Consider the following 12,945-nt stretch of genomic DNA (forward strand, 5'->3'; position numbering starts at 1 on the left):
AGCCTCGTAGAGCCCAAATCTGCGTACAACACATAGTAAACAATAGTTTGAGAGGGATATCGGTATAAATTAAATGGTGTGTCTGCATAGGCTACATAGTCGATATTTTCTATACACTCCAGTAAGGCACTTACCATGCAATCTTCCGGAGGGACCACTTCTGCGGCACTGAAAACGCAGGAAGACGCTGCGTACTGTGCTGGGGGATTTGATGTATATAAGTGTCAAGATGGTTCGGATGGGGCGGAGCAGTGCAATATAAATACACTCCATTACATGAGCGCTTTGTTAGACGAAAGCATGCCAGGGAAAGTTTTGAAATATTCGTAACAACTACGCAGGATGACCTCGCAGGTGCCCGCGCACTGCTCTTGCAAGGTGGCCCGTCTGAGGACGACAGCGCAGATACGCAAGTCAATCTCGGCTGTCTCGCCTACAAGGAAGGAAGACCCGACGCGGCCCTGGCGCTGTTCAACAAGGCTCTTCAGGTAAGAGTTACGGGGCAGCAATTTAACCTTACATAGATCCACGCAAAACAACCTGGGAACGTGCTAGAACTAACCTCTTTTATCAGCCAAAACACAGTTTGAAAAGAAGTTCTGTAGCAAGGCAGACGAGAGTATACTGACGAACGGCTGTCCTCCAACAAGCACTGCAGAGGGCCAATTGTGTGAGAGATTTATTAAAAACAGACGCCGCCCGATATTAGAGATGCCTGATTTTTCAAAGCTGCAACATTGATAGGACTGTCCCGTGACACCGCCACCTGCCCGTGTAACAAATATATGGCGGCAACATACATTTCTGACGCTCCCCGGTTTTCCACTAGATTTTTCGACGTGACCCTCATGCGTGATGATGCGCACGTGGCGCGCGTGAACAAAGCTGCCTGGGCGTTGACGTGGCATGAAAGCACCAACTTTGGTTGCGGAATCCTGACGAAGCTGGGGGGTGGGGTTGGTCTTGCGGCCTAGGTACTACACGGCTGGGGATAATTAAAAAATTCAGGTGTAGCCATCCGCGCAACTGAAACATAATAAAGATAGCAAAGTTGTGCAACAGAGTTCTGACATCTATCGGAAGTCCTGTATGGGTCGCGCCTGCGACTGCCCGAAATTTGTAGACCCAAGATTGAGCAAACACTGCATTTCGATGCAATTCCTTCGCTAGGCCCGAACTTTTACAAACGCTTAGTATTTTTATGGTCTCCTGCCGTCAAATTTCCCTGTATTCTGCGTTGATTTTACACATGTCCGCGGTCGGCTGCAGATTCTCACTGACGCCGCGGTGATATCTACAACCGCTTCGGGCTTTCGACGCAAGCAGCGTCATCATGCTGTTCCCCGGCAGATATTCCATACAGGATAGGCCACTGCTGTTCAATTAACATATGTGCCGTAAACTTTACCATCGACTGGCGGGGTGGCGGGTGACAAGCCGCCACTTTAAGCTCTCCGACAATATATTTGTACCAGTACCGATGTCATCGGCAATTCAGCCTGAGACCTCACGTTCGAGCTAGATTAACGACTGTAATGCCAGAGTTCGGGTTCGCGTTCCAGCGGGAGTGCACTCAGCAACAGCAATGTGAAATGGTGCCTTCAGCACGCGCGCGCGCATTTTGGTGAGCGGTTGTGTACTTGCTTCGCGCGCAACACGGACGCCAACGCACTACCTATGCCGTGGGATCACACCGACTGCGCGGGTGCGTTTAAGCGAAGGTGCGGAGTGCGTGTAAGAAACCTAATGTTGTGTTTGTGTCACGCCTCGACACGGCAATTCACCGAGGGGACAAGAAAATCCGCAAGAGACCCTGTGCTGGGCCACCGGAGGCATCACGATCGCCATTCATACGCAGTATCAGTAATTGGTACTTTATTTTAGACATAATGAGCGACAAATAGTAAGAAACTTACTCTTGACTGCACTCTACATGTCTTTCTACATCTGCTGACACCTGATGGGCGTTCACCCATGGGGTTCGGGTTGAGGAGGTCTCAGGAAAGCGACAGGAAGCAAGGTTAGAGTTGGAAAACAGGAACCATTTATACATATTGTGCAATGATGCAAAAAAAATAATGCGTCATTACGTTGTCACTTCGGTGAAGTGATTGCAATCCCGGCTTAACACACAGGCAGTTTGTTTCTTTCGCAGAGACCTCACAGCTTACTTTTTTTCGCGGTTGCCAGCGTATGCCTATAATAGATACTCGATATAAAGCAGATATCTCCGTGCCGGATTCGGCTTCGGTATAACGTGGTTCGGTGAGAATTTTTTGTTTTGTTTTCATGGCGAGGGAGCTTCAGTCCATCTTCCCGCGACGCACACGCAGTCGCAAGCGGACGCACCTCCTCAGCTGTGGTATGCTGTGGCGCTGTGCCATTACGCCCGGAGGGACTACGCGCCGGCTCTGCAGCAGCTGGCACACATCATCGAGCGGGGCATTCGGGACCGGCCAGAACTGAGCGTCGGGATGGCCACCGAAGGACTCGAGGTGCCACAGTCGGTTTCATTTTTGTTTCCTTTGTTTTTCTATGACTGCACGCGGGACGGAGCTCCATCTTCATGGCTACCTAATACCTAGATATCTCTATGACCGCAATATCTTACAATAGCGCAAGTTCCTTTGCAAATATTGCTTCCAGATTAAGCAGAAGCGCATCACTGATAATGCCAAAAATGAAACTTCGTGATTGCAACTATTGCATAGCTAGAAACTTTAGCAGGATATCTATAATGCAAATGTCTTGTTTCGTCTATACTTACTGAAGTTTGTGTTGACGTCAATATCGTAGCACGAGAGTCACATCGGAACATGTCAGCTAAATGTCGCGTTGGTGGTTGAATTTCGCAGCACGCACTTTTGCTGTACCATTCGGCGTGCTGGTGCGGAAACACCGCTCTGTGACCTTCGTTTCGGGATGCACATATCAAGCCTTCCTCGTCGCAATACGCGCACCGCCGTAAGATGACAAACGAAGGCGCGCGCAGGTCCGCAGCGTGGGCAACACGGCCGCGCTGCACGCGTCCGCGCTGGTGGAAGCGTTCAACCTGAAGGCGGCCATCGAGCTGCGGCTGGCCAACCAGGCGGCGGCGCGCGAAGCCCTCACGGACATGCCTCCTCGCGCCGAGCACGAACTGGATGCCGTGACGCTGCACAACCAGGCGCTCCTGGAGGCCGACCAGCAGCCGGCTGCTGCCCTGGCCAAGCTGCAGTTCCTGCTGCAGGTACTGTCGCCATAGTTATTCCTTCGCACAAAAGCTGACAACATGCCAAGCTCTTGAACAGTCCTGAATTGAAGAACCTACAATATATGTTTGCTTATATATTGCATATTAGCAAAAAAATATATATCGCTGACGAAACATGGCGAGCGCACAATACGAGCATTTATACCATACAGGCGGGCGATACACGTTGTTATTGCAATCTAAACACCCGCTAGTTAAACGTATGATATATGCCATGAGACGATAGCAGCCACCGAAAGGGAATTGCGCACGCCTGTCTCTGTCAAGCACAGCAAAGACAACTGCGACCCGGAGCTGCAGGGCTTGTTTTTAGCGAAATCGATTCGGAGCTGCAAATGCCAGCCCCTCACGTTTCTGAACGATGCGTCGAGCGCAGGAAAACGCAAGCCCCGCTCTTCAGGGTGGGGCTTTATTGCTGCCTGTGGGATCTAACTAACGAGGGTTGCGATGTGGGCTTGTTGGTAATGCATCTTCAAGGGGAGTACGGTGCCGCGATTAAAAGACGGGACAAAAGAAGACACATAAGGACACACACAGCCCTATGTGTGTCCCTATGTGTCTTCTTTTTTCCCTTCGTTTAATCGCACTACCGTACTCCCCTTGAATCTAACTAACGTTCTCGTCCTATAGGAATTATTTTGAAATGTATTACGCCTTCTGTCCCATTGTGAGTGCAGACTGGTTCCTTTGATGCAAACGTTATAGCGCACGAAAAGTTTGTGAATATAAGACCCAACTGTTACTCTACAGTGCATTAAGTCGTAACAGTCGAACTAACGACTTATAAAGCCATCATATAGACGCACACATGCAGGAATCCGAAATGAAATTTTAAATAGCACAAAAGAATGGTGGAAAAAAAATCCGCGACATTCAGAACCATATGCAGCGTCAAACGCACGCACGTGCGCAAACACGCACACACACAGACATACACTCACACGCGCACACACACACGCACACACACACACACACACACACACACAGACTGAATAATGACAATCACCCTCCAAGGGACGATACTACTCGGGGATGGAGGCGTAATAACATTTTCATTTCGTCTTTATAGACAAAATGCAAGCTCAATACCCTAGTAATAAATTCCTCATCAAGAAAAAATAAACCAGGTTTGCTGCTCCCATTTCAAATGAACTGAAATGAACAATGGATGAGGTGGACTGTAGAATAATAAATGATTGACATCACGTTAATCAAGAAGCAAGTTCACAAGCGCTTCCAGTAGCTAGGAAATAATGGCACATTTTCTTAGGTGACGTTTTCCAAAATTTCTGGAATACACCTCTTCCATCAGTTTTATCTCCCCGTCGTAGAGACCGCATATAGGCAGTTTCCTCGCGCGCTTACGTTCACCGTCAGGTGGTACACTATTATTTAATAATTATGGCTTTACGTGCCCAAACCACGTAGTAATTATGAAGTACGACGTAGTGGGGCATTCCGGTTTAATTTGGACCAGCTGTAGTTTTTAACGTGGACATAAGCCTAAGTACACGGGTATTTTTGCATTTCGGCACTAACGAATTGCGGCCGCCGTTGCCGGGATTTGATCCCGCGACCTCCTGCTTAACAGCGTCGTATGCAAGCTTTAAGAAATCTTATATTGCCATGTTGATCTTTCGTGATAGGGACTTATGCTGAGGATATATACGTGTACTAGTAGAGCGTTGACGTCGAGTCGAGCTTTGTCGAACCCGAAATTTAACGGCGTACTTCATTCTTTCCAAATGTTGTTCACAATGTCCGATCGATAAGCATTTATCTTTCCGTTTTTCGCAACAATCTTTATAAGTCCTCATTTAACCATTAATAAATTTGTCCTTGCCTCGTCGATTCAATATGCTTGCTTACAAGTAATTCTACGTACCAGGCCGCCTCTGAATATTTTCGCATGCTTTTCATATCCTACATGCGAGACTACACGCGTATGGAGTGACATTATTGTTGTGTTTTCACTGCACAGACACTTGAAAACCATTTGGTAGTACGCTGTCGGCCTCCGTATGGTGCGTCCTACAGATGTGTAGATAGCAGATACCAATGTTGCGCAATTTCAGTGTTTTTATCGGAGTCATTAGAGTAACCAGCACGCGTTGAGGAAATGGGGCCGAAACCAACGTTTTAGAAAAGTTTGTGAAAGGAATAAAGCTTAACAGCCCTTGAACATAATCAGTAGCAACGGCATCACCAATACGTCAATTCGGAAATCAATCACTCAATAAAGTTTTATTACCTCTCATGAAAACAAAATGACTACATTAACATAGTCATATATATAAAAGGCAAATGTCGTAACACTTTTTTTTTTGAAGTGAATCTTTCCCTGCCTATCAACAGCCCTGGTTTCCTGTCTGTCCGTCGATGTCTTGCGAGGTAAGGGGGACCGGCCCCGGAGACAGCGTAACAGTAAACTAAGCTGATACCGGAGGTGCTGTACTCAAGATTGGGCCAATACATGAATGTGTTACAAGCCAAACTGGTGACCCGGTGGGTCGATTTTAGCACCAGTGCACGATATGTGCTCTCGCAATGCTAGCTCTCGCGCTGCGAGGGAAAGCGCGAACAACATTTGAAGGAGAAAGGACATTTACTAAAAATAAAGGAATTCTCGCCCAGTAGAGTCGGCGATTAGTCTCTGCGGTCACCTGGTAGGGGTTACTTATTGGTCGTGCGTTCATCAGCGGTGTTGAAGGGTAGACATGCATCGCTCTGTTTCACACTTCTTTTTTACCTACACTTCTACTCGCAATGCTTCCTTCAACACTCGGAAAACGTAGCATTATTCTGCAAAATAATCGCTGCGCCTGCGTCTTATACAACGACGCCATGTGAACTCGTACCTAGACTAAAGCATCATGATTTATACAGAATGCTGGTTGGAACTAAAGCGCAATAGCACGCTTCATGTGGCTCTTTACACATCATTTAACTGAAACTATTCGAGAAACCATCGCTTAACGTAGATGGCGATATGTTCATTGGATCTGCCGAAATTCGCGCAAGAGCTCTAAGAATAATTTCTCTGGACATGCCGTAACCCAGAACATGTTCCCGCTCCCTTGTCTCACCCTTTTTTCCCTTTACTCTTTCGCTGGTGTGGGATAGAGATCCAGAAGTTTCCCTCCCTTACTTTTTCCTCTCACTTCTTTCTTTCTCAGAACGGCACTGTCTGACAAGCCTGTTTAACGAGCGATGTTCTCCTGCGCGTCTCATGTCGTCACGTCTTCTCTATTATGCGCATGACAGGAGCCACCTGAGGCATTTGGCAACCTGCTGCTCTTGTGCTGCCGCCTGGAGCAACATTCCCTCGCCGCCGACCTGCTGGCTGAGCACGCCGCGCTCACTTACAGGTACGCGGTGACTCTCCCGAATAGTGGCTCACGCAAAATGATGTACGCGGCCTCAGATACCCTTTTGCGATACCGATATTTTCATATACCTAAATAGACCAGCCATCATGCTTTCGTGAGGAGCAGTCGAACAAAATTAAACACCAAACGTTGTGCCTATTAATAATCAAGCACCTAACGTTTGCGCCTGATTTGTATACAAGATAAACAGATGACCTGCCATGATTGCTTAGTAGGTATGACGTTCTACTGCAGATCGCAAGGTTCGCAGTAGTCATATTTGCCGTGCCTAGCATGAGATGCCGGGCAACGGTGGCTGCGGCAACCTGAAACGGCAATGTGGTCGAGTGCTCTAAAACTTGCGAGGCCACACTGCGGCCATACTACATCACCCCGCAGAATCGCCACACCAGTATACGTAAGCAAGGTATTGTTTTTTATAGCAAACAATCACTACAGTAATAGTCATCCCGCATAAGCACAAGTATCCGTGTCCCGTGGCTGGGCACAGTTTACTCTGTATAGAGTCATTTGGTGGGCTCTAAAACAAAGCTCAAATATATAAAAAAGAAAAGAGGAAATGAAAAGAAAGAGTGCTCAGCGTGTAACGAAAACAAGGTCAGAACCAATAATACAAAAACTAATACCTTAAAACAGAGTACAAATTTTCATTAAACATTCTCGGAATAAACAGAGAGAAATCCTCGGAGACCCACAATATTAAAATGGGAAAAAAAGGTTCGACATATCTATGGATAGATTAACAGCTGTCCTTTAAATTAAATTATGGGGTTTTACGTGCCAAAACCACTTTCTGATTATGAGGCACGCCATAGTGGAGGACTCCGGAAATTTCGACCACCTGGGGTTCTTTAACGTGCACCTTTACACGGGTGCTTTCGCATTTCGCTCCCACCGAACAGTTGTCCTTTACCCAAGATACTAAATATTTCTTAATCTTATTAGAAAATAACATAGGGCATGGTTTCAGCTGCATAAAATTAAAATAAATCAAAACGCACGAATTCTTTTATTGTATTTCGTACAAACACGAGAGATAACACATTTTTATGCCCGGAGTGCCAATATTGGACATTCGGGACATTAAAGTCATGAAAACAAAATATGTCGCATGTCCAGTATTTCATGTACTCCTTTTTCCCTGCCAGCACAGAAGTTTGGCATTTGGTTCTGTCGAAATCTCAGCAGTCATGGAGGCATTACCGAATCAGGGTGTAGACGAGCCGTATGTAAAAATACTGAAAGATATCTATAGCGGCTCCACAGCCACCGTAGTCCTTCATAAAAAAAGCAATAAAATCTCAATAAAGAAAGGCGTCAGGCAGGGAGATACCCTCTCCAATGCTATTCGCAGTTTGTTTACAGGAGGTATTCAGAGACCTGGATTGCGAAGAATCGGGGATAAGAGTTAACGGAGAATACCTTAGTAACTTGCGATTCGCTGATGATATTGCCTTGCTTAGTAATTCAGGGGACCAACTGCAATGCATGCTCACTGACCTGGAGAGGCAAAGCAGAAGAGTGGGTCTAAAAATTTATCTGCAGAAAACTAAAGTAATGTTTAACAGTCTCGGAAGAGAACAGCAGTTTACTATAGGTAGCGAGGTACTGGAAGTGGTATGGGAATACATTTGCTTAGGACAGGTAGTGACCGCGGATCCCGATCATGAGACTGAAATAATCAGAAGAATAAGAGTGGGCTAGGCTGCGTTCGGCAGGCATTCTCCGATCATGAACAGCAGGTTGCCATCATCCATCAAGAGAAAAATGTATAACAGCTGTGTCTTACCAGTACTCACGCACGGGGCACAAACCTGGAGGCTTACGAAAAGGGTTCTGCTGAAATTGAGGACGACGCAACGAGCTACGGAAAGTACAATGATGGGTGCAACGTTAAGGGATCAGAAAAGACCAGATTGCTTAGTTGAAATCAAGAAAAAGAAATGGGCATGGGCAGGACATGCAATGAGGAGGGAAGATAACCGATGGTCATTAAGGGTTACGGACCGGATTCTAAGGAAAGGGAAGCGTAGCAGGGGGCGGGAGAAAGTTACGTGGGCGGATGAGATTTAGGTGCAGGTTAAAACTCCCCACGTGGTCGAAATTTTCCGAGTCCTCCACTATGGCATGCCCCATAAGGAGAAAGTGGTTTTGGCACGCTAAACGCCATAATTTAATAGTAATATTACCGAGAAAGCTATCAATACTATTGAAGGATTGTCACTTTACCAATAGTTCTGGATGCAAGAAGCACTTGAAAATGTCTCATACATGATAGAGCACCATTTTGATAAGTGGTTCCATAGGCAATAGTAGCGGCGATTCTTCTTATGATCCACTCAATTGGTTTGAGTTCATACGAATATTCTAAACCACAAATGGACACGCCATATTTAACAATTCACTCACCTAAGAGTTCCTACACCAGTTTACGTATGAAGAAGCTCGAAGTGAATTGAAATGAATAGAAAAACACTGACCACCCTTAAACAATGAGCTACATGTTCTAAATCAGCGTTGAAAAAGAGCGTATCATCAAAATAACTCCTACATACTTAACAGTCTGTGACAGAGTGATCGCAGAACAGAGACAGCTGTGACAAGTACTCATAAGTGGGTAAATTGGATGAGACGTCTCAATGGCTTTATGAGGGCTATGTAAACACACGAGAGTTTTGCAGATTTTGTTTATCACATACCATTCAAGCAAGCGGTGTATATCTGATTGGATTTCTAGCAGCCTCATTATAGGTCGAATCACATACACAAAGCGCATGTGTAGTTGCGATTGGCCATTTCACCGCCTAAGAGGTTTTCTACATCAGTGTAGGATATGAAAGAGGAATCTTGTTACTCCATAGCCTGGCACATCGTCTCGCAGACTGCTCCCGCCTTTTCTGTACGAGTTCTTGGAGGCCCTCCTCGCCCAGCAGACGGCGCCCGAGGAAGCGTACGCCAAGCTCGAGGCCCTGGCCGCCAGGCAGGCCGACCGTCTCCGACAGATGCGGCAGCAGGGAGCGCCACAGGCCCAGTGCGAAGCCGTGTTACGGGAGAGGTTCCTGCCAGCGCTCATGGCTCAGGTGAGCGAGCGCCTGCACTCTTGGTACGTCCAATTACGTCTCATCTATCGAGAAGTATAGTAAGCTACCCCGAGCGGTGATTATGGCTGAACCATGAAATGCAAGTAGACTGGTGGCAGTGCCCCGTGGCGTTAGTCCACCGGCATAGCCTGACCTTGCCTAGCCCACCAACCTAGCCTGAATTTTCCGTCATCTCTTCGAACGCGTATCGCATTTCCAGCAGTGGTCGACACAGAAAGAGCAACGCCAAACAGACGACTAGGGCAAGTGATAGCGTCTCAGGCAACCAACCTACGCGTGCGCGACGCCAGCATGCCTCCGGAGTCACACGGCCAGGGTCGCAAGCCAACAGCCAATCCAAAACAACCGAACCCAAAGCGAACTACCTCTTCGCCGGTTCCGCTCTTAGCCGACCACGGTTTCGCTTTGAAAATGACATATTCGTAACGTGTTCATAGTTTGCACTGCCGCCACGCGGCCCTTGACAGCCGGTGATGCAAGCACACATCTGATTAAGCACATGCGGCCATGTGAACCGTTCGCTTTCCGACCCGTAATATGATGCCGCTCCTTCGTTTTTTTTTTCCGGAGATCCATTTGCAGCAATAAGCAACCAACAACAGCATCTAACGTCGCGAGTGCGTGGCTTCTGCGACATCGGTTTTGTCTGGCCAAGATCAACTAGCGGAAGTTTATCGCAATAGACGGTGAACTCACTCCTAAAAATTTATTTATGATAGCGTTTTACCCCGAGCTCAACCGCCTATGATTGGTTCTTGATGTCCGCATAACCGTTTTCGGCACTGCTCAAGGTGGACAAAGCTATAAGCTATGGGCTTGTGTTCCCTCTGAATAACACAAAATAAAACAGCTCCAACCCCGCACGATGATGCACCGCAAACAAGACCTCGCTTTTCTTCCAGGTCATAGAAAGTTCGTACTACGTCATTTGTCAGGAGTTTCTTGATTTTTTAAAACGCATTTTTTTTGTTTCCGTAACCCACAAACACAGTTTAATGCGAAAATCTAACGTCTTGCTTTGCAATAAATACATAGGGCTCATGGAACGTGGTGTGTGACGTCACCACGATTGTTGCTCTTGGATAGGAGTTTCCATTTATCTAGAACCATTCTGTTACCCAGAATGTGTACCCAAAGGTATTTAAAAAAATCAAAGCTCACGACCATTCTCTCAGCGGAAGTTTTAGAACTGAAGTCGGTAACATGCCGGGGCCGTCCCATAAAAGCGGCATTCAAGTATCCTTTAGTCGTCGCAGTTACAAACGCACTCGCATTTTTCTGCAGGCGCGCATACCATGGGAGGCCCGCGACTACCCTCTGGTTGAGCGTCTCTTCCGACGCTCAGTGGAACTCTGCAGCGACGAAGGCTGCTGGCGACTCAACGTCGGTCACGTCCTCTTCGTCCAGGAAGGCAAATTTCACGAGGCTGTGGCTTTCTACGAGCCCTTGGTCAAGCGCGAGCAGGACCGTGACCTCCTGCGGCTGAGCCCCGCCCTGCTGGCAAACTTGTGCGTCGCTTACATCATGACCGGCCAGAACGAGCAGGCGGAGCAGCTCATGCGGCGCGTCGAGCAGCGCGAGGAGCAGCTCGCCTACGACCAGCCGGGCCAGAAAATGTTTCACCTGTGCATCGTGAACCTCGTGATCGGCACACTCTACTGCGCCAAGGGCAACTATGACTTCGGCATATCGCGAGTCATCAAGAGCTTCGAGCCGCATGCGAGCAAGCTGGGCGCTGACACGTGGTTCTACGCAAAGCGCTGCCTGCTGGCGCTACTCGAGAACCTCGCCAAGCAGGTGGTTCTCGTCAGGGATGCCGTCCTCTACGACCTCCTGAGGTTCCTAGAACAGTGCGAGCAGCACGGTCGCACGTTGCCGTCTGCCACGGACATTAGACCGACTCCAGCTGGGCTCGGTAGTCGCAGTGTGGCTTACGAAGCTCGCCGCATGAGGGCGTTGACGCTCAGGCTCATGGCAGCTGAGCCACACGCTTTCAGGGGCCGCTAGAATCTGGGAGTCTCTCTCCTTTGCACACGAGTCACACTTTACATGGAAGCTGAGTACAGCGCTACTCCATCAACTATAACCGCTTCATCAGAATCGGCCGTGAATTATATTCCACGCAAATGAGGGATAATTTTGTTCAAATGTGAAATAAATGTTATTCGTTCAGACTAGAAGGAATTCCAAATTCTCAACCAAATTCTACTGTTTGTCAATTAAAATATTTCTGTATCATGAATTTGAATAGATCAAATATTTCAAAATACTGAGCGAGAATTCATGTTTTCTCTCTTAGTAGCACGCCTAAGGGACGAACTTGTAATCGAAATGTCGCGCATACTTTTAACTTGTTGAAGCCGTGAGAAGTTAAGCCCCCATCCTGACGAACAGCGACTGGCTGTGAGTAGAAATCCGTACCAGCGTTATCACTATCGCCTATAGTATTGGCGGCCCGCACAAACACAAAATACACAGATCGGCAACCTCGTTACTGCAAAGATTGCCACATCGCATCTATTGTATGTTTGTTAATTGCGAAATTTTTGAAAGGTTGAGGGAGAAAATCACTGGCGAGAGGCTGCTTTAGATAACGCGTCACCTTAACACAAGATCGATAAGCAATACTATTCTGGACATCGTTAACATTCGCAATATCCTCAGCTCTCATTCAACCAGAGGGCTGCTGTGGCCTCTCTGATCATCTCAAAATGCTGTCGTTACATAATTAGAAAACATGACGGAATTCGTTAATGCCCAGCGTAGCACTCCCAGTCGGGAAAGGCGCAAGGAAAGCGATCCCCTGCACTGCAGGGGCACGTTAAAGATCTCCTTGTGGTCAAACAATTCTGGAGTCCAACACTACGGCATGCCTCATAACCAGATCGTGATTTTGGCACGTGAAACCCAAGAATTCAATTTAATTCAAGGAAAGCGATAAAATTCATGGATGTTTCGGGGTTTCGTAACGTTTGAGGATTGGGCACCATGACGCACCATGTACAACTCTCAGATATGAAAGCGATGTGATGTGCCCGCTGGACACTTTACTGACAAGCACCGACGTTTTGAGCGGGCTTATACGAGTAACGGGCGCGACGGTTCGTTTATGTATACACTCTGAGGAAACGCATCGCTCCATGGTTCATGAATCATGTGCGACAGCTGCAGGCGCGCCCTCAAAAATCACCGCGCCGTGACC

At 47.4% G+C, this 12,945-nt stretch overlaps 1 protein-coding gene across 1 annotated transcript in view; it reads left to right on the top strand.

Annotated features, from left to right (window-relative positions):
• The window catches only part of Ttc30 (tetratricopeptide repeat domain 30), a 37,657-nt gene extending 25,724 nt beyond the window's left edge, over positions 1-11,933 (top strand). Inside the window, exons 4-9 of the mRNA XM_070528452.1 lie at positions 342-488; positions 2,334-2,495; positions 2,993-3,229; positions 6,518-6,621; positions 9,524-9,722; positions 11,028-11,933. Coding sequence (XP_070384553.1) covers positions 342-488; positions 2,334-2,495; positions 2,993-3,229; positions 6,518-6,621; positions 9,524-9,722; positions 11,028-11,750 — 1,572 coding nt within the window. The 3' untranslated portion in view covers positions 11,751-11,933. The remainder of the gene's footprint in view (positions 1-341; positions 489-2,333; positions 2,496-2,992; positions 3,230-6,517; positions 6,622-9,523; positions 9,723-11,027) is intronic.
• The last annotated feature ends 1,012 nt before the right edge of the window (positions 11,934-12,945 follow it).

This window comes from Dermacentor albipictus, unplaced genomic scaffold (genome assembly GCF_038994185.2).
Source record: "Dermacentor albipictus isolate Rhodes 1998 colony unplaced genomic scaffold, USDA_Dalb.pri_finalv2 scaffold_12, whole genome shotgun sequence".
Classification (NCBI taxonomy): domain Eukaryota; kingdom Metazoa; phylum Arthropoda; class Arachnida; order Ixodida; family Ixodidae; genus Dermacentor; species Dermacentor albipictus.